Genomic DNA, 26,804 nt, shown 5'->3' with positions numbered 1-26,804 from the left:
TGGCATGATTCCAGCACCTTAAAATAGTTAATGTAAGGATATCTATTATGGCTTATCTTCATGAACACTGAAATGCTATTAAAAAGCTAACATTTATTCTTTAAAAATGTAAAAGGAATAGATGAATACTTTTTCCTATAATAAAATATATAAACTTCCAAAAACTTAATGGGAATACAATAGAAGCATTTTTGTTAGTGACAAACAAGTCTGTAATCACCACCACTATTTAATGTTATTCTGGAAATACTAGGCAACACAATTAGACAAGAGAAAGATATTAGAGTTATAAAACATAGATATAGGTAAAATTATCTTATTTGCAGATAGTGAGTTTTTACAAGAAAAACTCATGGCAATCAATGGAAAAAACCTACAGAAATAAGATAATTTAGTAAGAGGGCCGGTTATAAAATTAATATAAATAGAACCCAAACTTTCATATATATATATATATATATATATATATATATATATAAAACAATGGCCATCTGGAGGATCTCATGAAAGAAACAAACATAGTTTGCAATAGCAATTATAAATATAGAATATTTGGAAATTAACAAGAAATGTAAAAGATCTGTACTATAGGAAAAAACATTTCAAATGTTACTGAAGGACATAAAACTTGAACAAATGATGTTTTAGTCTCAGAAGATTGAATAATTATAGATATATTTCCTGTCAATCTATAAATTTAATTATCTCAATAAAATTATTCACAGGATTAAAATATCAATCTGAATTTGAATTTATCTAGGAAAATTCTGAGGAAAAGAAGCAATAATGAGGGAAGACTATTGCTATCTTATATTAAGCATTTTATAAACAATAGCATGTTGCCATGAACAGATCGGTCAAGGGATGTGATTTGGGCTCAATCCAAAATCCTTGGATGAATTTGGATTCAAAATTGAGTTAAAGGGAAGAGAGGCAAGGAGTGAGGCATTCATGTTGCTCATGTGATCACATTCTGAAATTATAGCTTCCTGAGGTGGTAGGTGGGGCCTTTCCTAATCATGGCAGAGGCATTATTGCGTAAGTCATATAATATCTTGTCATAAACTCTTTTTTGCTTAAAGAGTTCGAATAGTTTTTATCATCTGCAACTAAATCTAACAGATATGGCAACGGTGTGGGGAAAACAGGTATTTTATATTCTGCTAAAGTGAATCTAAACTGGTGAAACTTTTCTATAGAGCAGATCAGCAGGACTTCCCAGATCACAGAGTATATGCCCTTTGTCCTGACAGCCTCCAAATCTCAATAATATATCATATAAATATGACTGAATATGTATACACTGATTTATTTTTACAGTTATTCATTGCAGTAGTAAAAGATTGAGCAAAAACCTTAATATCAATAGGGACTGGTTTTATAGATTATTGTACATCCATACAGTATATTATTCTGTGCATTAAAAATTGTGAAAACTTACATGAACTGACGTGGAACAATATGTAAGAGTTAGGGTGAGGTATATAGTTAAGTAATCAAAGCAATGTACAGTCTATATTGTGTAAAACAGGAAAAAAGCCAACATATATATTTTTGTATATTTGCTTTTACATGTCTGAAACAATACACAAGAATTGTTAAAATTCATCTTGAGGGAGGGGAACCACATGCCTGGGTGAGTAGGTGTAAGAAAGAATTTTCATTGTATCCTCTTTCATTAAACCTTTTGAATTTTGAACCATATGAATATTGTTTCTGTTCTAAAATTTTTTAAAGGAAAAAATTTGACAAGGGTAAAAATGAAGTAACAGGAAAATGTTGGCAATATATCAGGTACAAAAGATTAAAATCCCTAATACATAAAGGCATTTCGCAAATTAATTGATTGGTGAACAGCCAAAAGGAAAATGGAGCAAAGGAGATGAAGATATGGCTGACTTACCCTTTGTATTTTCAACCAATATTTATTGAGCATCTATTGGCATAAAATATACAAAAATTCGTGTACTCATGAAACAGTAAGAAACACACTGAAAACCATAAATATAATACTTAAGTATATTATACACGGTAGTGTTAGAAAGTGATAAGTGCTATGAAAAAATACAAAGTAAGAGAGAGAGAAGGTGTTGGGATTCTAGAGGGCAGACTGTAATTTCAAGTAGATGTTTAGGAGTAGGCTTGGTTGAGAAAGTGACATAAAAGTTAGGACGGGGTTGGGAAAACTAGTCCTGAAGACATTTAGGTAAAAGTATTCCAGCCAGTGTTTACTGAGGTGGGAGTATGCCTGGCAAGAGGCCAGTGTGGCAGGAACAGAGTGACAGATCCAGAGAGTAGCAGAAGGTGGGGTCATAGAGGTATGGGTGGGGGGTAGGACATTTAGAGCCTTGTAGCCATTTTTAAAACTTCAGCTTTTACTCTGTGTGATATGAGAAGCTGTTGGAAGGTGTTGAGCAGAAGTGAGCAGAGTGACAAAATCAGACTTATGTTTTAGCAGAATCACTTTGGCAGTTACTGTGTTTAGGATAAACTGTGGGGCTGGGGGTAGAAGTGCAAGAAAATATTGGACACTTAGATAAAGTAATCCAGTTCAGCTCTTGGATATATTTTAAAGGCAGAGCCAACAGCATCTGTTGACAGATTCAATGAGCCATGTAAGAAAAGAGCAACAAGAATAGTTCCAAATAGCTGTGTTTTGGGGACTGAGCAACTAGAAGGATGGAGTTGCCATCATCTTAGATGGGGAACACTGTATGTGAAGCAAACTTTGGCTGTGGAGAAAATCCGGTGTTGAGATTTAGACACGATGAAGTTGAGATACCATTAGGTATCTGTGTAGAGATTGTGTGGATGCAGTTGGCTATATGGATTTGGAATTCAGGAAAGAGATCTTGACTGGAATTACATGGATATGAGTCATTAGCATGAGATTGGATGTGATCACTAAAGTAGTGAGTAAAGAGAGAAAGGAGAAAAATCAAAGACTTATCCCTTAGGCCTGCCAACATTACAATGTCAGGGAGAAGAGGAAGAGCCAACAAAGGACACTGAGAAATTGTCTGTGAGATATGAAAACCAAGAGAGTGTAGTGTCCTGGAAGGCAAGTGAAGAGGAAGTGGTCCGTCCATTGAATACATGCTGCTCATAAGTAAAATACACTGATAATTGACTGTTGGCTTTAATAGAGGTTGTTGGTGGCTTTAGATGGAGGTTCAATTTTCATTGAAGAAGTGGAAGCAAATGCCTGATTTAGTAGATTTGCATGGGTAGGAAAGGAATTGAAGATGATGTGTACAGATAACTATTTTGAGAAGTTTTTCTGCAAAGGAGAGTAGGCAAGTAGGGCCAAGCTTTTATGTAGTTATTTGCTTTTTTTTTCTTTTCAAATGGGAGAAGTAGCAGTGTGTTTGATGCTAGCAAGAGTAATCTAGTAAAGGATAGACTCTGAAGATGCAGGTGAGGGGAATTGCTGAATGATGTCTTGGAGTTGTAAGGAGAGTTGGGATTTAGTACACAAGTGGAGGAATAAGCACAGATGGTTCATCTGCTACTCTAACAGGTGAGGTTGCAGAGTATATGTTGCAGATGCTGGGAGGGGAATGAATAGATGTTCATGGTGGCAGTCTGTGGAACTCTGGTTGGTAATTCTAAATGCAAATGACTAAGAAACTTATAAAAGCCTCTCTACTCATCAAAGCAATGAAAATTTAAAAAATACTCATTTTTTTCCTATAAAATGATAAAACATTGTGTCCAGAATTTAAAATGGTATGGAAGAAATGAGCATTTTTATATATAATTGGTGTATTTGGAAGTCTGACACCATGTCATCAAAAATCTTTTTAAATGTGAATACTCTTTGTTTCTTTAGATATGATCTTTAAGGAAATAATCAGAGACATAAAGTGGATATTGGCTTCAAGGGTGTTCAACATTAAATTTTCTTTCCTTGGTGATGGCAAAATCTTCAAAACTACCTAAAGAGCCAGCAACTAGGGAATGAACTTCATCAAGTATGATATATCCATACAATGGAATACTACACTGACATTAATGATTATATAAAGGATATTTCTAATGACACAAATGATTTGTATATGTTGCTATGTAATTAAAAAGTAGGCCACAGAATAGTTTATAGAACATGGACTTTCTTTTTTTCTTTCCTTCTGAAAGCGTTACATCTATATATAGCAAAGAAAAAAGACTGGAAGGTTATTCACCCAAATAAACAATAAAAAAATAGTTATCCTGGGCCAGGTGCGGTAGCTCATGCCTGTAATCCCAGCACTTTGGGAGGCCAAGGTGGGTGGATCATTTGAGGTCAAGCATTCAAGACCAACTTGGCCTACATGGTGAAACCCCATCTCTACTAAAAATACAAAAATTAGCCAGACAGTAGTGGTATATGCCTGTAATTCCTGCTACTTGGGAACCTGAGGCAGGAGAATTGCTTGAGCCTGGGAGGCAAGCTGAGATCACACCACTGCACTCCAGTCTGGGCAATAGAGTGAGACCCTATCTCAAAAAAAAAAAAAAAAAAAAAAAAAGCTATCCCCAGGTGGTGAAATTATACATCATTTTGGCATATTTTTACTTCTATTTTTTAAAGCAAAATACATGTTTTTAAAAATCAAAGTTAAAGAGTAAAGAGGAGACCATTGATATTTAATGGGTACCCATTACATGATCTGACAAATACAAATGATTTTAACCCTCAGTTTATCCCATCTTAAAAGCTCTATTTTACAGATGAAGAAACTATAGCTCAAAGGAAGGTGAGCAATTTCCCCAAAGTCTCTGACATGGTAAATGGTTGAGCAAGATTAAGTCTCTTCTGCACATCTGAATAGAGAGTTTTCCCCCGTTACCACACTGCTTCAAGAATATACACATGCCAGGATGCTGGTAAACCAGGTTGAGTACCAGTATCAGCTGGTAAAACAAGTTGCCATTTCATAGAAATATGATAAAAAGCTGTACGTGTGAGCACATATGTAATATTAAGTTTCAAGTTGCTGTATTAAAAATTTAAAAAGAGCAAGGTGAAATTTATTTTAAAGTGTGTCTTATTTAATGCAATAGTTCCATAATATTATAATTTCAACATATAACCAATATTTTTAAATTAATGAGATATTTTACATTCTCTTTTATCATATGAAGTCTTTGAAATCTGGTCAGCGTTTTATACTTAGAACACATCTTAATTTGGACTGCCACATTTTTAAGCCACATGTGGTTAGGGGCTAAGGTCTTGGACAGCACAGCTTTAAAGGATGATCTCTTTTACTAAAACACATTTTAAAAACAATTTGACTACAATTGAACCTCTTCCTTTATTCAGTGTTTTTGTGAAGCTATTTAGATTCTATTTGGGCTGTATTTCATCAGTAACATGAAGACAAGTTTAATTGCTTGTTTGAGACTCAGATGAGATTGTGGCTTTAATTTCCTAACATTTGGATGAATTAATCGTATAGATGAGACATAATTGTCTGATGCTGCATTTGGCTATGTCAGATACGAAGTCAAATGTGGAAAAAGCTATAGAGTGATGGCAAGTAATTTCTACTTTATTGTTTGATAGGTATATTAAATTTTATGATGTTAGTTTATAATTAATATTCTATTATTCGAGATCTGAATCTGAATGCTATTTAAAATCCACAATGATTTAACAATTTTCTCCTCTGTATGTACATTGCTGATGGCCCATAGTTTTATATTTTCTCAACTAAATTATTTGAATTTACCCTAATTGTTAGTAGCTTTACTTTACTCGTTAGCAATTTTTAAGATAACTGTTTAGTGCTCTATGAGCTTTTCTTTTTATGCATATTTCTCTTAATACAGAAATAATTATATTTGTTAAAGAAAATTTGTAAAATACAGTTAGAAAACTAGAGAAGAAACTAAAAATTAATCTAAATTTCCAACACTCAGATATATCTTTCAGTAACATTGTATATATTTCAGATCTATGAATGTTGTTTACAAAAATGAAAAAAATCTATACACGTATCTACTGATTTTTCCTGTTTTGAATCACATCCAGTGTTATTCCTTTTTCCAATAAATGGTTACTGAGCTTCTTCTATGATTTAGGTCATGTATTAAATATTATTTTACAATATATTTTAAAATTAGATGGATAGTATTACAATATATGGCTGTATCACATAAATTTGACCAATTTCCTATTTTTGGACAATTATTTTTACCACATTTTGATAATTGTTTTAAAAACTTGGAATAGACAATTTTGTCGCTATATTTTGAGTAATTCTATAATTATTCCTTTAAGATGAACTCCTAGAAATAGAACTGCTGAGTCAAAGGGCATGAAAAATTCTAAGACTTTTGGTAGCATTGGTAAATTGCGTTCCAGACAAGTAAAAACAATTTACGTTTTCATTACTAGACTTTATATTATTTGTTTCATCTGTACTTGGAGATCAGGGCATTGGAGATTGCTGTCATGTGTGAATATCATCAGTGTCATGTTCATGTTCTTTCTCTTTCAATATTTATTTGTGTAGCATAGCTCTTTCACTGTCCTTATGTGAAAGTTTTGCCAAAAGAGAAATCTTTGCATAATTTTCATAATAAACTTGACTCTTCCCTTGTTTCAAAATAAACCATATTTCAAAATAAACTCTATTGCTAATGAAGATGAGATGGATAAAAGTCAGCATCAGAAGGCAACATTCAAGAAACACCATGTGGCTTCACGTAATCTTCTTTAAAAATATGTGAAATAAACAAATGCTTACATATATGACTATTGCTTGATGAATACAAGAGAGAAGAAAGAGAGGGAAAGGGGTATAATAGGTAACTGACATTTGCCTACTTGATAAGGTGACAAGTTAAAACATTGGAGCCCTAATTCCCATGTGGCATTTTTCTCTGAGAATGAAGTCTCAGAGCTGTTAGAAAGTTTCAGTGCCTGGGCATGTCCAGTCTCAGGTTCTACACTTCCAGTCTAGGCTGGTTGTGTGCCAAGGGTGATTAATAAGGAGAGAAGTTCCTAGAAACAGCGACATAATTACTTGATCTTCCAGTGTTCACGTAGTCTCATTGGTTAGATGACCCCTCACCCGGCATCCTGGGTCACTGTAGCTCCCATTTTCTCTTGTCCAACTTGACGTTGGGGTTTATATTTTCGGAAGGAGTGGGTAATAGTGTGGACCATGATTTTATTTTTGTCACATATATTTAGTAGCTTTCTCTTAAAATATATCATTCATAAAAACTACTTTATGGTTTTATACTCTTTCTTTAAATACCAAAAACCACATGTGGTGTTTATTCAACCTACTTTGAGTTTGTCGTGGGAATAAAACATTTTAAATTCTCTTGGCTATGGTGGAATGCCTTTTTTCAAGGGAAAAAAGGGTTCAATTTCTGCAGGATACCCTCAAAAACCAGTCTTAGAGTTTACCTTTGCTTAGTTATATTTACTTGCATGTTATGTATTTGCAAAAAGTATATCTAGGTATTTAAGAATAGCGGCTTAAATACCTAGTTTAAGTCTTTATTAGTAATATCACTGCAGCTTCACCTGCCTTTTTGATGTAATTGTTTTAGCTAGTGACTGCGCAATGTAATAGTGCATGAGGCTACATTTTCAATACTTCAGGAAACTGAAAAATGTGGGTTTTATATGATGAAGGGGTGAAAATCATTTATAAGGGGTTTCTATTCTTCACTGGATGTGAAATCAAATTAATTTGAATAAATATGATTGAAGAAAATGGAAACATAACAGCTTGACGGGTTTGTGTCTAGGACAATTGACATTTGTTATTAGATAATAGAGAAAGAATGTATTGTAAAAATAATAAAATATGTGTAGCTATATGCAAAGCCAAGATTAAAATTTCTATGGACAAGATTGTCAAGTTTTAACATGAGAAGAATTTTAATACCTATTTTATATAACAAACCAATTGTTCATAAACAACTTTTCCCTATTCTTTATACCTTGAAGTCCAATTGCAGTTAAGATACAATCTTTTAAAGTAACTATAAGAACAAACACTATGGAGAGCAAGTAAGGATAACCACACCATTCCCAGGTTTATGTTTATTTGCCATATTAGTGCCTATCAGAAAACATAAAGTTAAACATTGCTAATGTCTCAGAAATAAACTGAGAAGAACCATCACTCTTTAAATTCATTCTTATAATTTCTTAATGATTACTTATGGTTGGTTTGAGATGACATTATGACATTTTATGTGGCAATTAAAATTTCAGAAGACCTTATGATGGTTAATTAAAATTTTCCTCCTACTGTCCCAAAGAAGTAGGCCAATTTTATTACTCTTGCTTTTGGACTTAGAAAATTGAGTCACAATGTCCATATAAGGTAATTTTATTTAATTCAACTTTGCTGCAGTTTAAAATGTTCTTGTCCCCCCAAAAATGAAGAACAAAATGATAACATGGAGATAGATTTTGGTTCAATATAAGGATTTAAAACATAGAGCAAATAATGAATTTGCAGATGATCTTGTCTTCACTGATTCTATTAATTTGAGTTTGAGGGTTTTTTTCTGGTCTTAAAAATGGCCCTTGGTGTTGAACATCATTGGCCGCAATCAGCTGTAGAGTATTCGTCACCTTAGATGCTGGTCTCTCCCTGCATTGGGTCTACATCTCTTTCATCTCCACATCATTTCATAGTACTTTTCTTCCAAAGCAATATTAAGATGCTATGTTTAAAAAGTCATTTTTCTCTTTTTCAGTTTACTGTCAATTATCTTTTTCTATAAGAGAATACCCAATCCAACTCAAAGTAACTTACATAGTAAAGCAATTTCTTATGTAACAAGAAGTCTAGAGGTAGAGAAGTCCAAGAACAGTGAGGTCTGGTGTTCTGCATTCTCTCGCCCAGCCTTCTTGCAAGTTAGATGACTTCCTACCAGACAGTTCTGCATAACAACGTCCAGAGGCAGAGAGGGACCTTCCTTCTGTCTTTGTGACTCTAAGAGCTAGGAAAACTTTGCCCCTGAAGACTTCCCCTCACACTTCATTGGCCAGAATTGAATCTTTTGTCCATGTTCCTACCAAACACTTGTTAGAGAAACAGGAAGTTTGTGAATGGGTGTTTGTGAATAGCTGAAAATCAATCCAGATTCACTGCCAGGGCTGGAGATGGGGCTCACTTTTCCTGAAGCAGGGCCAAGTGTGGATGAAGGAGAGAGATCTTGAATAAAGTCAGCATTCTGGTAGGCAGGAGCAGGGGTGGGAGCAATGTCTGCTACAGTTTTCTTTTCCTTACACTTCTTATGATGAATGTAATTATTAAAAACCTAGCATATGGGGTGTTTGAGCAATTACATCTTACTTTTAAAAGGCTATTTTAGGTGAGGTGCAGTGGCTCATGCCTGTAATTCCAGTACTTTGGGAGGCCAAGGTAGGAGGTTTGCTTGAGTTCAGAAGTTCAAAACCAGCCTAGGCAACAGAGCAAGACCCCATCTCTACTGAAAATAAAAAATTATTTGAGTGTGGTGGCACATGCTTGTAGTCCCAGCTCTGTGGGAGGCTAAGGCAGAAGGACTGCTTGAATCCAGGAGTTCAAGGCTGCAGTGAGCCAGGATCATGCCACTGCACACCAGCCTGGGTGACAGAGCGAGACCCTGTCCCCCACACCTCCAAAAAAAAAAGTAAAAGGCTATTTTATCTCTGTCATGTTATTTCAAAACTTCCACCAGAAAACTACTGGTGGATGGATGTTTCAGAGACAAAGAGTGGTTTAAGAGGCTTGCCATCATCCCCACTATTCTACTTCCACAAAATACACATTCTAAGTAAAAAAAGTGAGCTTTCTATGTAAACTTCTCTAAAAAATAATCTAAGTAAAAACAATATACTTGCTATTTGGAAAATGCAACTTCCAAATAAATCACTTAGCCTCCTGTTCTGACCAGATTCCCAAAGCCATTACTTTTAGAATCCTGCTATCTTTTCATCGTCCTTCAGAAGAATGAGGCTTTGGAATTTGGCACAAGTTTTGGCTTTACCCTATAGCATCACTTTTTTTTTCTTCATTTCAATGGATTTTGACCTTGCTCATGAAAGTCCACTTTATTCTGGTTGTCACCTTCCAGCTAAGTAGCCAGACTGGTAGAGCCAGGGACTGTGGAGGTGGGTATAGATTTCTGAGGAATAGAAGATGCATACCCAGGGAAGATTTGAGGAGCAGATTCTGTTGGTCAGAAATGGGTCTGGGAGCAGGGAGCCTCCTGTAAACCAGACTGAAAATCAGACATAGATTTATATTTGGACAGTGGGTCTGGGCTGGGATCGTTGGTGGATGAAGAAACCAGGCTGATTAGATTGGGTGTTTGGATGGTTCTGTATTGGAAAGAAAAAACTGAAAGGTGAAGTCAGATTGTGTATTACAGAGAGTCAGATCTGATGCAGCCAGACAAGAGGATGGTCTGTCATCCACATTAATTGAATGGTGGCTCACTGCACCCCTACTTCTCCAAAGGAGCAGTACGTGTCCCCTAACACTGTTATGCTTTAAGAGATGAGTTTTTCTTCAGGTCAAGTTCACTATTGCATCAGCTAGCTTCAGGAGGCACTAATTACCATTTTGCCTGGAAAGCTCCTTTACTCTGAGAAAACATAAGACAGCTTTCAGCCAGTTTGTAACCACAATGTTTAGTTTCATAAACTTGTTTCTGTTGTTAAAGTACCTGTTACCTGTACGTGTCTTGTTTACCACCATTGCCTGCCCTCCATCCCAAGTGTATTTGAATGTCACGCAACTAGAACCCAAGGAAAGTGATTTAAATGTGGCTATGAGGAACACTAGTAGATAAGTTAATTGTGAGTCACTTTAGGATTTTTGGGATAATTCAAACAGGCAGAATTAGGGAGACAATGGCCTGGGTCAGGGTGAATTTTTACAGCTCTGTTGTTGTTTTCTGAATTACCTGTTTTGTCTCACTTCCTGAGAAATCATAATGAAATGATATCTGTGATCAGATACCATATTGTAGGGCAGGAGATGGTGAATAAGAATTGAGTGGTAAATACCTCACCTTTTTGTAGGCTGAAATTCCCTGAAGTGTTCAAAGTACTCAATAACCTTACAAATTGTAAAATCTTGGCAGGCTGTGATAAAGATGAATATTCTAAAGCACTTTAAATTAGAAAGTTTAGACGGACAAAAAGGAATAGAAATTGCAGAGAACTGCTAAAGATTTTTTGTCTAAAGATTTTTTTTTTTTTGGTAAATTGCAAAATGCTTAGGACAATTTGAAAGTTTTCTTTAAAATGTTCTTAATATTCTTTTAACATTATAGTCATTTTTCAAATTCAGAAAGTAGATAAGTGATCAGAATATTTTTCACTGTCTGTGCAATTTAGCTAGTTCTGTCATTAGAATCACCAGCAAAGCAGTTGAATTCAATAAGAACTTTGAAAGGTAAAACCTAACCTTAGTTTCAGCTACTTTATATAGATTTTTCTGTATAAAAAAGATGAAGGTTTGATTTAAAAAGATAAATGTCCAGATTTACACTTGGAAATGCAAGTATATTGAATCTGATTTTATTTTAGAAGTTCAAAGTCCATGTTCCTCAGAAGTGGCTACTTTGTTATTGTGATGAGGCTACTATGTTTAAATATTCTTCTTAGATTTTTACCATCCAAAGGCTCGGTATATATTTAGGGCATGTATGTAGTTGAGGGAGAGTTCTCCTTTCCTCACATGCAGCATTCTAATGGAGATGCAGGGCTGTTTCATTATTCCTGCCTATGTGAATATTTGCTCCAATGTTTAAGGCTGCAACTCTGGAAACTTCTATAAATACATAACCTAAAAATAATAATATTGTGAGTATTTATGTATCATTTCCTTTAAGCATGTTTTTAAAAAATTTTTATTCTGCATGTACTAAAAAGTGACTTGCAATTTGAGTAATTTTAGTAACTGGGAAAAACTGTTGGGATGTGAGGCTTCTAAAATCAACAAGAAGGTCAAAATGGATATGGTGACAGTTCATGGCATGCTTGCTTTGAAATATCTGACTTTAATGTTTTATGATCATTTCATATGTTTAAGTGGTTTAATATTGTCACTAAAATGGCAGCTAATTAATATTGAGGCAATGTATAAAAATGCACTGAGTGCCACAAATTCTCCTGCTGCTATATTTATTTATAGCAATGTACACTGCTTAATGTGTGCTTCTATTTGGAAAGCATTTTTGTAAATGTCTGCCATTTTCACTTTCTCCTTGAGCACAGCCACAATCTTCCACTGCCACTCAGTATGAGATACCATGAAAGAAAATAATTTAGGAGTACTTCTCCATTCACCAAAATATTTAAACTATTTTTGAAAATTACGGGTAAGATTGCTTATAGATTATATTAGGGTAGGTTCTATTGAAACAAAGCTGAGACAAGGATTTCCAAACAAGAGATTTGTTGGGAGGTGCTCTCTTGGGGAGGGCTGTGAAGGAAGCCAAATAGAAGAAGGGAAATGTGTAAGCAAGAAGGTGTCAGGGGAGACTGGCCATGGTTTGCTCCCATGGGGAAACACTGGAGTGCAAAGGTATCATAGAGTTGATCCTCTCTGGAGTCAAGTAGGCTGGCTTTCTGTACCTCCAGGTAGGTCAGTCATTGGTTATGGTTGGCCTTTGAAAGAAGGTGGGAGGGTAGCCTTCTCTAAAGAGGGTGGGAGAGGCAGCTCCCACTTGGTCCAGGGCAATTCTCCAGAGAAGGAAGGGGCATCTGTGAGTTATCTGCCAAGACTCACAGCATCTCGGTGATAAGAATTCCATCTAATAAAGGCAATCTTGGTGTGGTACCAACAGCATCCATTATAGAGATGAATCACAATTTAGAGGAACAGAGAACTGGTTGGACCTAGCTTCTATTGCTTCCCCCTTCCCAGGGCACACACAACCATGCATCCACATTTATAATCAAATAAAAGGTGGAAATTCAAACTTTTTTCAAGTCTTTTTGATTTAAAAAAACATTTTACAAACATTAATGAAGATATGGACTTTAGTTCTGTTTTTTGTTTGTTACTTGTGGTATGGTAATGCAGAAGTTATGTGGCTAACTCTGCTATTAAAATGCATTTATGTTAACCTGAATGAAGATGGGCTCCTTGAAAGAGGACCTGAGATATTGTCCATGAAAACCTGAGGATGTTTTAAATGCCAAGTTTACTCAGGCAAATCTTTCTTCTGGCTTAATACTCCTATTTGTACTGCTTTATTTGCAGAAGCCTTTGTCTGTACATGCATAACTGATTCAGACAGGACTGAAACACTTGGTGTGTTCAATGAATTCATTTCCAGTTCTCTCTGAAATAAATTATTATGTCATACTGAAGAACTGTAGAGTATTCCTCTTCCTGGTAGAATCTCCAACCCTCTTTTTTTCCCCCTATTATGAAACAGATAGGTCTTTTTTCTTTGAAAAAGAGTTTTTCTTTCTTGCTATTTATCAGAATAATAATCTTGTATGAGAATATTGGAATTCCCATCAGTATCACTGATTTAAGAGGTGTTTTATTCTGTTTTAAATTGTCAAATATTTTTCAGGGGCATGGAAGATATGTAAGAAATCCTTTGAACTGCACAGTTAACTTTAAAGTATAAGACCACTGATATAGTAGAAATAAACAATGACAAGTCTCCTCTTGGATTAAGAAGTATTTGTTGCTAATAATATTCCCTCTGATTACATTTTTATGTGATTATTCTAATTCATTAAACAGGAATAATGATATGCAAATTAAACTCAGAATATAAAAATATATTAATTCAGTTTAGCATTCAAGCTGATATTGCACACTTTTCACTCTGCACAAGACTGTGCTAATACTCTGTAAAGAATGCAAACCAGGATGGTGCCTAGGAGTGTTCTGAAAGGAAAAAGGCTTTTTGGAGCATAGTAGATATGTTATTGGGAAGGTGACTTGAAGGGATCCTATTTGCAAATGATTTCTTCAGTAGTTTTAATGCCATTGGTTATCTTTTCACTACCAATATTTAGTATTGCCTCTATGAAGCACTAAAAGGTAAAGTAATGGATAATTTTAGACTTTCTTTTGAAGTCAAACCTTAAATAAGTCTTCCTCAGTCTGTCTTTTCCTTTACATAATTGCTCATTTAACTGTCTACATTTGTACTTTTCTCCAGTTTAGACATAGGAACCTTGTTGAATAAATAAAATTCCTTTTTATCTGTATACATAATAATTTATTCCCCAGTGTTTATTTCATTCATTGGTCATGATTTCTAAAATATCATTATAGGCAAGATAGAATAATTATTTTTGAAATACTATGTCTCATCAAACTTAATCGAATTATGGCTGATACTCATGGCAAGACCAAATAAAGAATTGAAGGAACCCATTGCATTAGAATTTAGAAACTTTTCTGAAACAGACATTAAATTTGGCTAATGTATTTAAAGTACACAGAAACCTTGTTTTGCTTTGTCACTATCACTTGCTAATAGCTTGAACAGTTTAAGTCTCTCAAATTTCGTGATTGCTCAGTAATATGTTGTGACATTTTTGTTGCTTCCAGGAACTGCCAACTAAGTGAAGAAGACCACTGGATTTACCAGGCTATTTTGGATCAGTACCCTGGAGATCTCTTTGGAAGAAGGACTCTGTATCTGGACATGTTACAAAGATATTTTCCTCACAAATCTAGGCATGATTTGGTGAGTGCTGGGCCTATGTACATACTGGCAAGTTAAATTGTTTTAGTAGTCAATAATTGTTAAGCAATGTACGTGTATTTTAAATGGTTCTTTAAAAATTATTTTTTCCTATACTCTAGAAAATAATAGGGTTATATAATGGTTTGAAAGCCTGTGCAGGTCATTTTTTCGAGTTCGTCCTGTCCATAACGAGGTGGAGGGCCCCCTCGGGCAGAAGTCACTCTCTGTGCCTACTTGCTGTGGAGATCTTTACTGTGATCCCAGGGCTGCTCTGCTAGTATTTGACTGCTGGGTCAGCCAGATGCTCACCTTCAGGGGCTTTGCCATCTCCAGGTCTTGCCTGAAAGGAAATGCCTGCTGCACTATTCACAGAGCCTGCTTCACCTCAGTCTTTCTAGTCACAGGGAGGCCAGCACTTGCCCTGGGGGTGGTACTTACTTATCTCTTCCCCACCACGACAACTCTGCTTGATCCTCCTAGATGGATCTGAGACACAAATACCCCAAATACAGAACTCAGAGATGTGACTGATATTTTCCTAAAAAGGAACTGGGAAATTACTGTTTTGTTGTTTCATTCTTTAGTCAACAAGAACACAAGGGCAAGAAAACAGAAGTTACCCTGTCACTAATTAATTTCACAATAACTCACCTTATAACATACACATAAACAAACACGCAGACTTTTAATTTTTAAGTGAGTCATGCTATAGCATCTTAAATACTCTGTGTTTTTGTAATTGTTTTAAATTAAGCAAGTAACAACAATACTCACATGTATATAGAAGTTAACCATGTATCAATCACATGGAAACTCCTTGAATACACTGAAGAGTGAATGAGAGAAGTACTGTTCCCATCCTTAGATGGAAAAGCTGAAGCAAATTTGGGTCACACAGCTACTGTGACCATTTTTTCCCATCTTCTTTCATCCTCTTCACCTCTCTCCCTTTATTCAGTAACAGATACCTGTTATATGATAAATAATTCACTCTGAATTTTTAAATAACTTTCACTTATTAAATTAGATCTTTCCTTTTGTTGCCTATTGATTCTATTTGCTTCTGTGACAAGTTGTCATTTATAACTTGTAGATTTTTATATTTTTCTATTATTATCATGATAAAGATTTTTACATTTACTTACTTATTTATTTATTCATTTATTTATTTATTTATTTATTGAGATGGAGTCTCACTCTGTTGCCAGGCTGGAGTGCAGTGGTGCAATCTTTGCTCACTGCAACCTCCCCCCCCCGGGTTCAAGTGATTCTCCTGCCTCAGCCTCCCAAGTAGCTGGGATTACAGGCACGGGCTACCAGGCCCAGCTAATTTTTGTATTTTCAGTAATGACAGGGTTTTACCATGTTGACCAGGATGGTCTCAATCTTTTGACCTCGTGATCTGCTCTCCTCGGGCTCCGAATACATTTACTTCTTACATTAGATTTATTAGCATCCATTTCTGTGTGGTATATGCTTAATGTTTTACAGATGTTAAGTATATTTTTGGCTTTATGAAACAAAGCTGAGAAGTTTACAGAACAGATCTTAGTAGCTGATACTTAGTTTAAGTGCGACCAAGTAAGTGGTTTTACTGCATACCTAATTATAACTAAAGTATTATTTTAGGTGGGACATACAATGTCCTGTTTGCTAGCTGCTTTTCTCACAACTCCTGGAGGTTAAATAATGTATTAAATTCAGAGTCATGGTCTATACTGGCAACATAAAGAATTATTTAAATCAGTGACTCTCAACTTTGGAAGACACACCTTTTTCTGAGGAGCGTTTCGGAACGACCCACAGAGGTTTTCCAGGCTACTCAGGTTCTCTCCATTCCTGTTCTTCCCTCAAGACTCCGCTAATTCCCATGGTTGAGATTCACTGCCAAAAGGAGCTACTGCTGCCAGTGTGAAAATGCCATGTCCTTCATGAGCATAGCATGGGAAGGGCTCAGTGTCATTGCTATTATTACTTTAAGTTTAGGCATCCTAACATCTGAATGTTTCAGTAATTAAGGGTAAAATTGTGAGTTTTCAGGATTGTGGTAGCAATTTTTATGTTTATTAGCATTTTGTCTAACTGAAACACTTGACGTAATTGTTAAAATACCAAAACTGATGTAAAGATGGGATTTTTTTTTAAAATTAAATATAGGGAAAATATTGCTTTCTGCTCATAGAATCATTACCATTTAGAAACGAAAGTGGTTTCAGAGGTTACCTGGTGTAACCGCATCCTATATGAGGAAACTAAGGACTTACAAACATTAAATGACTTGTCCTCAGTCACCAATTAGCCACGAGTTCAGAACTTTGGAGGTAGTACCTGGTTTCTGGTTGCTGTATTTACGATTAAATATTTGTCCCCAATTTTTCAAAATCATTGGTTATAATTCTGTTTTTCATTTTTGTAACAATGACACAAAATATAAGCTCATTTTCATGATAAGTGTTCACCCTCTGTTATCTTTTCAGATTGAACTTGAGAAATATTGTGACCAATTTCGCTTTGCTATGGAGCAGCGAAAGATCCTGATATCAAATTGGAATAAAAATAAGAAAGACTTTACACAGAAGGCTGTGCTGACACTCATTGAGGCTTGTGCAACTCATGAAATGGAGAGCACATTGGCTAAGGACAAGAAAAAGCAACAGGAATTGTGTGCTGATCTGAAAGCCAAGGTAAGATGCTGCACAGATGTTTCAGTATTTGTCTGGAATTTAAGAATCAATTTTTCCCTTTTGTTCAAACTCACCCTAAAGTTCAGTTTCTCTTTAAAAAAAAAAAAAAAAAAAAAGCCTATCTTGAATAAAACTGTTAGTTTGAACTGTATAAAATTGCATTTTTTAAGTCAAAAACAGTCAATAATCAATAATTTCATATGGTTCAACCAAAAAGTTACTGTAACAGGATGTTAATATTGAAGTTTTGATTGAGATACCCAATACCAACCATAGATGTGCACGTCAGACTGAGGTGCTAGACAAAAATGCAAGTGTAATGACAAAGTAACTGTCTAATGCTGATCCAAAGACTCTTGGACTTCTCATTCACATCAAAGATAGCAAAAAGTCCAAGTGAGGAGGAGAAGAGAGGCTTCATGATGAAATACACTGGGGCAAGCTTGCTGGGCTATGTGTGAGTCCTCAGCAAAGTGTTGGGGAATGGATGGGGTTTTCTTCCTCCTCAGACCCAGAAATGTCTAGCGGGGCTGGATTGAGGGTGGCTTGGGGAGTTGGTAGGTAACCCTTACTGTTAGAAGGATTGAGGACTGGAGCAATGCTCAGAGGGAAGTAGAGGCACTGCTTCAGTGGCAGAACTGTAAGTAAGAGTGGCTGTTGTGCTAGGAACAACTGCATTCCACAGGAGGGTCACAGTGCATGAGTCCTGGAGGCCTGACGTGGATATGACCTCCCCAGGAGTGTTGGCCAGGGCCATTAAAAACAAATTGTATTGAGGTATAACATACTTGAAGTGCACAAATCTTGAGCTGATAAATGATATGGTAGAAAGATGATGGTGCAACAAAAAATTTTATTCCTCTGATAGAAAACAACTGGCAGACATTAAGCAATACCAATTAAGAGCATATAAAACAAATGTCTTTGTTTTAAAACATTAGAGGAAAAATGTTTCATCTACACATTTTTAAAACAAAAAGATATTTCTTTTGACATTGCATAAGCTTGAGACCTAAAAGGAATAGGAGCTGCATCAAGGCTGATCTGTCATGGGCTGCAGGGCTAATACATGTTTCTTCTCCATCTTCAGGCTGATAAGAAATACACAGGGGCCAGGGCCATGACAAGTTATTGTATTCCTAGTTTGTTTATATTCATTTTGCACACGTTATCACTAACTGTTGAGCTATGCTGAAATTGATATTTTCTTTATATTGTATTGTACTGAGGTCAGTATACAAGTAGTAAAGTGTACAAGTGCACTTTAGGTCAAAAACAGTCAACAATCAATAATTTCATATGGTTCAACCAAAAAGTTACTCTAACAGGATGTTAATATTGAAGTTTTGATTGAGCTATCCAATACCAACCACAGACATGCACATCAGACTGAGGTGCTAGACAAAAATGCAAGTGTAATGATAAAGTAACTGTCTAATGCTGATCCAAAGACTCTTGGATGATGCTTTACGACACACACACCCCCCTCCATGAAAAACCACTGAGATCAAAACCTGGAATGTTTCCTGCAGCTCAGAAGATCCCTTAATGCCTCTTCTCAGGAAATACAGTCCCCACCTGTAATCACTATTCTGACTTCATGACCATCGATTAGTTTTGTCTATTCCTGAACTTCATATAAATCAAATGATATTTGTCTATTCCTGAACTTCATATAAATCAAATGAGATACTACTATATATATATAATATATATATAGTATATAGTCCTTTGTACTTCTTGCATTCATCATATCTGTTTAATCTTTGTGGCATGTTACATTGTTCTTCTTTATTGCTGTGTAGTATTTCATAGTATATGTATATGTTTTCCTATTAACAGGAATTTGAGCCGTTTTCAGGTTTTTGCTATTATGATAGTAGCACTATCAACATTCTTGAACATGTCTTTTGGTGGACATATACATTCATTTCTATTGGATAGATAGTATGCTTAGGAACACAATCAGTACATCATAAGGCTCAGATGTGTTTAGCTTTAGTAAATACTGTCAAAAAGTTTTCCAAAGTGGTTATACAAATTTGCAACCGAATTCAATTGCTTCACATCTTCCCCAACATTGGTATTGCTAATCTTTAATTTCCTGTAATGTGGTGACTGAGTAGTGGTACCTCATTATGGTTTTTATTTGCGCTTAGGATAAAGCTGTCTAAGTATCTTTTCATATGTTTATTAGCCATTTGGATATCCTCTTTTGTGAGAAGCCGACTCAAGTCTTTTGTCTATTTTTCTTTTGGGTGGTGTGCTTTTTCTTTTTCTTGCTTATTTGTATGTTCTTTATATATTCTGTATGCAAGAGCTATTTCTTTCTATTTTCTCCCAGTCAATGACTTGTGTCCTCACTCTCTTAACGGCATCTTTAAATGAACAAAACTTCTTAATTTTAATGAAGTACTTTTTAAAATTTTTAAATGTATTTGAGATATATTATATACAGTAAAATCACTATTTTTTTTTTTTTTTAATTTTTTGAGATGGAGTCTTGCTCTGTCACCCAGGCTGGAGTGCAGTAGTGCAATCTTGGCCCATGGCAAGCTGCGCCTCCTGGGTTCATGCCATTCGCCTGCCTCAGCCTCCCAAGTAGTTGGGACTACAGGCGCCTGCCACCATGCCTGGCTGATTTTTTTGTACTTTTTTTTTTAGTAGAGACGGGGTTTTACTGTGTTAGCCAGGATGGTCTTGATCTCCTGACTTTAAGATCCGCCAGCCTTGGCCTCCCAAAGTGCTGGGATTACAGGCGTGAGCCACCACACCCAGCCAAAATCACTATTTTTAATGCATAGTTCTATGAATTTTGAAAATGCATGATGTATCACTACCACCATAATCAAGATATAGAACAGTTCCACCACCACTCAAAAATTCTTCACACCCCTTTGTAGTCAACCCCTCATCTACCTCCAGCCTTTGGCAACCACTGTTCTGTTCTCTATCCTTAGAGTTTTGCCTATTCTAGAAGGTCATGTAAGTGTAACTCAACAGTATGTAGCCTTTGAGTCTGGCTTTGTTCACTTAGCATAATGCATTTTAGATCCACCCATGTTGTTTGTATCAATGGTTTGTTCTTTTTTATTGCTGAGTAGTATTCTATGACATATCTATGTTACAGTCTTTCCGTTCATCAGTTGTTTCAAGTTATTGGTGATTAATGTTACCTTGCTTATAGTGGGAGTAGACTTTAGGCTTCCTGGTGAGCCTGTGCCTCAGAGGGTGTCCCTCCTTTTTTTTTTTTTTCCTTATTTTTAAGAGACAGGGTTTCACTCTATTGCCCAGGCTGGAATGTGGTGATGCAGTCATAGCTCACTGCAGCCTAGATGTCCCGGGCTCAAGTGATCTTCCTGCCTCTGTCTTCCAAATAGCTGAGACCACAGGTGTGCACTACCATGCCTGGCTAATTTTTCAGTTTTTCAATATTTTGTGGAGACGAGGTCTTGCTATGTTGCCCAGGTTGGTCTTGAGTTTCTGGCCTCAAGCAATCCCAAAGCTGGAGATTGCAGGTGAGCCACTGGGCCTGGCCCTGCCACACGCTTGTTCCTTCCCCTGCACTAGATTGTTACTAGACACTTGCTAGCCTGGTAGGGGAAGGGGCATTCTGCAATACTGGTTCAGCCTCAGTCTCAGGCAGGGCCTGTGTCCCTGGGTCTTGGGGCTAAGGGCCTACACAGCAATCCTGCTCTTTTTCTCATGCAGACAAATTCTGCCTCATGATTTTGATGTTCTTGTGAGGGAGACAGTTTCCTGCACCTCCCCCAGGAGAAGAGCATTTCTCCATTTCCTTCTCCCAGTTGTGATGGGTCCCCACTTGTACCCTAGTGGGTTTGTGGCTTTTCCTCCAGCAGTGATAGGTGTTCATTCTATAGGACTTTGGATCCTCTCTGGCAGATCTGCACTGCCATAGGATGCTTTCTCTACTCTCCTACCCTGACTCTGATTTTTTTTTGTGAGTACTCTGTAAGATCTATGGAGAAAAGCCTGAGAGTGGGTGCAAATTCCTCTTGTGTTTGTAGCTTCCACAGGTTCTATATTCTCATGCTCTGTGAAGTCATTAAAACTTGTAAATCATTAAAATTTGTCAATTTATTACAACATTTTAGCTGCAGTCTTCTGACTTCCATAGTGGCCTCATCTCCCCAGATGCTCTGCGGCAAGTAAGCCAGTTGTCACATCCTGCCTCTCTTTGGAGGCATCTATCTTTCCTTAAATTTCAGATTAATTTATTGCCTTGTGACCTCTGCTCTCTGAGAAGTTCAAGAAAAGTCCTGATGTAGGTGATTCAGCTTTTCCTTGTGGTTAAAGTGAGAACAATATTCTGTCTAACTTTCTACGCCTAAATGGAAGCTCATAGCTCCTAATGAAATATAATTCATCAATCGTTTTTGTCCTATTTAAGAAATCACTGGCTAATGGTAAAGGGCCATTATCAAAGATATTCTGCCCAAGATTTTTCCGCCTAACAGGGTTCCTGCCAGACGTAAGGGGACCCCAAAGACAGTGGGATGGAACAACAATAAATGGGAACCTGATGGATAGAAAAGAAATGGCTAGTCAAAGGTAAATGAGCATGACCCATATCAGGAGCATCTTTCCTGGAAAACCCAGCTAGCAATCAAGGCAACAGCACTGCTTGGAGGGCAAGGGTCAGCATGAACCTCCAGCCTAGCTTACTTAGGACAGTGTCAGTCACCCATCAACTGAGAACTTTGCTTTTCTTTTCTTTAGCCCTCCTTTTCTTTTCCTCCTCCCACCTCTGGGCCTCGAAGGTTTAAGCATCTAGGTAATGAAAGAAGAAGCTATCTTCTGCATGAAGAGGGAAGTGCTAACTAATCTCTTGGAACCAGGCACTGATTTTGAACCAAGACTGTTTTGTGACTTAAAGTTACCATGGACCTCTCTGTAACTCAAGAGTGAGCCATGCATTCTGCTGAGTTTTCAACTGGTGGTTGGAGAAACATCTGAATGGAGGACAAAAACAATGCCACATTTTGATGATGTCTCACACATCATGCTGTACCATATACCAAGCATACTTTACTAAGTGTCCCCTACCCACCAGGCATCCTAATAGATGCTTTCTATGCGTTTCCTGATATTCTCTTCAATGACAAATCTAAGCTGAGATGCACAGAGGTTGCTGCAGAGCATCTAGTCATTGAATCAAGGCTGCAGCTCTAAGAGACAACATAACATGTAGCCTCTTCAGAAAGGTATGGTCACACGAGGATAAACAAATATCTGAACGTTCAGGGATGAAATCTGAAAAGCGTAAATGCAGGCAGACAGTGGGGGAAATCAGAACATAAAGCACACTGTAGTAAAATGGATTCTGTTTTTTCTAGAGAGGGTGTTATCATTGGAATTTGTATTCATGATGAGGGACTGAGCTCAGTAAATTATAGCTGGGATCTGGGATCAAAACGATATCATAAAAGAAAAGAAGTAAATCTATAAATTCTGCAGTCATTTAAAATGTTAAACTATGCTTATAATTTTTTTTAACCTGGAAGGAAACTTGGCAATTTATCCCTGCCCTTCATTTTACAAGCCTGAAAGCTGAGCCCTGAAAGATGAAGTGACTTGCCTGAGGTTCACACCAGCTCATTCAACTTGTAATTCAATATTATCTTGGCCCCACAAAGGTTTGCATACAAGAGTTCTACAAAATAATAGAAGATATTTATTATACTGTAGGCTCCAGTGTGCTATAAAGTAGGCCCACAAAGTGTGAAAAATATTACTTCATTGTATCATAAATTTGACCTTTCTAAAACTAATATGCCAGCTATAATAAACATTAATTAAACATTTAACCATAATTTTGTTCTCAGCCTTGGAATTTAAAAGGGCTTTTGGGGGGTAATTTAGATGATTTGTGTCTTTTAAGAGAAGTGTTAAAGGAATTTTGAAACAATGCTCTCGTGCTCTCTCTGTCTCTGTTTTGTTTCATTTTGGTTTTCTGTCAGTAAGAGTTGCTGTAGCAAGCAGAGGCATTTGGGCCTCTCACCAGAGGATGACAGGAAAGGGAGGAAGTAGAGCTCTCAATCTCCTGCTCCCATGAAACCTGCTCTTCGATCCCCCAAGTTTTCCCAGACTACTGCCTGAACCAGTCTGTTAGCTGTACACTCGATTCCGTAGCATCCTTGTCTTTCCATGGCATGGCTAGGAACATCCTCCCCAGAGCCATCTCATTTTTTTTTTTTTTTTTTTTTTTTTTTTTTTTTTTGAGATGGAGTCTCGCCCTGTCACCAGGCTGGAGTGCAGTGGTGAAATCTCGGCTCACTGCAACCTCCGACTCCTGGGTTTAAGCAATTCTCCTGCCTCAGCCTCCTGAGCAGCTGGGATTACAGGCGCCCGCCACCACACCCAGCTAATAGTGCTGGGATTACAGGTGTGAGCCACGTGCCTGGCCCTCATAATTGTCTTTCTTTGCTTCCATGCTGGGTGGCTGAGTGCTGCCTGGTGGTCAAAGGGGAAGAGTTAACTTCATCTGGATGCTCAATGCCACATGAGAGGCTTTCGTCCTGTCCTTAGTTTGCCCACTCTCCCCATGCCTTTTATGACTCTTTCCCATGGTCACCACTCCATAGGACCCATACCTAACACCATACACTCTCATCCTCAGACTCCCAGGAGACAAGCCACCTCCTTCTTTAGCAAGAAAATTAAGTCATTGAGGAGTGAAACAACCCCTAATTTCTTCGTCACCACCCTATGCCTTTCTGTCTCTTGCCAGGCGCTGGCCTTCCTCTAGATGAAGGGTGTGATGTTTCCTATGTGTTCAAGTTCAGTCCTTCTCCCAAAAGTCTGGAACTGTGACCCACCTAACTACTTTAGAAATGTGATGCTAGTGATTATCACCTTTCTTTATTTTTGTCTCTCTTATTCTTTGTAGTGTTTCCTTTAGCCTATAAACATGGCTAAGTAAAAGACTATCCAAAGAAGTCTTCTCTTGTCATCCTCAAGGTCTTGGGCAGTCCCTAGCTCTACTCTTTCATTTGAAATCAATCCTTTGAAAGAATAGTCTACATTATTGTCCCAAGAATTTCTGACTTCTCAGTCTACTGAAATCTTCTCCACCCCTTAATGTCTCCAGTGATCACCATGTTACCTAATCCAGCAAGACTCTTCCATCCTGATCCTCCTGGACCTCTCCCCTTCACTTCCTTGTTGATGACCTACTCTTTGACATTCTTTACTCCCTCAGCTTCTATAAAACCTATCTTGCCATATCTTACAGTGGTTCTTAGTCTTCCTGTGTATTTCCCATTGTCTGCCCACTTCTAAAACCCTGGAGCCTTCCAGTTTTCTGTCCTTGTTCTTTGGTCTTATTTCTTTACTTCATTGGCCACTAAGCCTCCTCGTGATTCCGCCTACCCTGATACGCTAACTGCTCTCAGATCTCTATTCCCATTTCTGCACAGTTCTCTCTTTGGCTTCATGTATCCAGCTACATGCTGATTATATCAACTTAGAAGGCTGAATGCCTCAAATTCAGTGTCCAAAATAGAAATCCTCATTTTCCTGTGGTAAATTTTCACTTCTTTCTTGAAATTCCGCTTCCTCTTTTCTCTTACCTTCATAGCCATTTATGTACTTTTGAAAACTTTATCTATCTGCCCCTTCCTTTCTATCATGAAGCCCTGGCCATTGTTCCTGAGCTATTGTACCTCTCATGGCTATGTTTCACATTCTGCCCTTGAGAAACCGTTTCTCTAAATTGCAGGCATAATGCTCTATCTAAAATTCAATTCAGGCCAAGCCCAGTGGCTCATGCCTGTAATCCCAGTGCTTTGGAAGGTTAAGGTGGGAGAATTGCTTGAAGCCAGGAGTTCAAGACCAGCCTGGGCAACAGAGCAAGATCCTATCTCTACAAAAAAGGGTTTAAAAAATAGCCAGGGGTAGTGGTGCGTGCATGTGGTTCTAGCTACTCAGGAGGCTGAAGCAGGAGGATTTATTGAGGCCAGGAGTTCAAGGTTACTGTAAGCTATGATTGCATCACTGCACTTTGATTCAGCCTGGGTGACAGAGTGAGTCCCTGTCTCTTAAAAAAAACTATAATTCAGGTATGCCATTCCCTGATGATACCATCTCATTTGCTTACAGTAATCGTCCAACTTTGTGGCATGGCTGTCCAGGCTTTCAATAATTTGGACCCCGGCTTTCTTTCCAGCCTCCTTTCTTGACATACTCCACTTTACACATTACAATTTAGAGATATCAAACTCCTTGTAATTCACTCTCACTCTACCTCTGCACAGTACAACTTTCTATTTCCTGTCTCTGTGCCTTTGTTGTTGCTATTATTGGCTTTGCCTGGAATGCCTCTCTTACCTTTCTTTGTCTGAATAAATCTCATTCATCTTCAAAATTCAGCTCAAATGTCTGATACAGGAAGACTTTGTTGAATCCCTGACTAGAGTCAATGCATTCTTTGTTCTCCCTAACTCCTGGTACATAACTCTGGCTTGCCTGTGATTATGATTATGTCACACTGAAAACTCTATTTCCCCAACAGAAGTGCAAGCAGAACACCATCTTATTCATCTTGGTGTAAGCCTCCCCCTACCCCTGCCCTAGATTTTCACCTAGACAGGTGCTCAGTAACTCGCTGAAGTGAAGTGGATAAGCCTTAGGCATTTTGTTTCTTCTTCCCAATACCTCCTGATACAGTACTCTCCTCACTACCTTCTTTCTAATGTATTTCTTAGGAAACTTGCTGTTGAAACAAGTATATGATGTGCAAAGTCATCAAGAAGTAAAGTACAAGACTGAATTGTCAACATTGAATATTCCGAGATGCCAAATGTAGTTTTAAAAATAAAACCTGACTACCCATAAAATTGAGGTATATTTTAGGCATGAACAAAGTCACCAGGCACTTAGTTTTCTTCTTCATTTCATTTGTTTTTGTGCTCCTTGTTGTCTCTCTAGCTGATTGTATGACCCAGTCAAGCAGCCACAAGTAGTTAAGAAAATCAGATAATGTTGAGATGGAAGATACCTTTTTGAGTAAGTATCACTTGAACTCTCTCTCCACATTTGGTAGTTCTCCACAGTATCAGTTCCTTCTATAACCCGCCTTCTGCACAGATTTCAGCCTCCTTTGCTGTTGGAGAGCAGACTTGGATTTAGGTTTCACAAATCAGATTTGAGCAGTACTTTAATTCAAATAGAATTTTCTGAGTTCAATTCCAAGGATGATGAATGGCTGATGTCATACTTAGACTCACCCTCACACAGTAAGCAACTATAGAAACTTGACAAAATGATATAAAAATGTTTGCAGGCAATGGATAACCAGTGTATGGATGAGATTTTCAAAATAAGAGAAGTTTTAAAAATGAGCCTCATATTCACCCTGGATTTCTTCTTGAGGTCATCTTTCAATATGAGGTGGATAGAAACAGCCTAAGCAGAGGA

The 26,804-nt window shown here is 37.1% G+C and overlaps 1 protein-coding gene across 3 annotated transcripts in view; it reads left to right on the top strand.

Annotated features, from left to right (window-relative positions):
* The window catches only part of CCDC148 (coiled-coil domain containing 148), a 292,285-nt gene that overhangs the window by 140,675 nt on the left and 124,806 nt on the right, over positions 1-26,804 (top strand). For all 3 annotated transcript variants that reach the window (XM_023217510.2, XM_023217509.2, XM_026447716.1), the window contains 2 exons: positions 14,544-14,682; positions 17,160-17,366. In XM_023217510.2, coding sequence (XP_023073278.2) covers positions 14,544-14,682; positions 17,160-17,366 — 346 coding nt within the window. The remainder of the gene's footprint in view (positions 1-14,543; positions 14,683-17,159; positions 17,367-26,804) is intronic.

The sequence above is a fragment of the Piliocolobus tephrosceles genome, chromosome 11 (assembly GCF_002776525.5).
Source record: "Piliocolobus tephrosceles isolate RC106 chromosome 11, ASM277652v3, whole genome shotgun sequence".
NCBI lineage: Eukaryota > Metazoa > Chordata > Mammalia > Primates > Cercopithecidae > Piliocolobus > Piliocolobus tephrosceles.
This window is presented reverse-complemented; position numbering and strand designations above follow the sequence as displayed.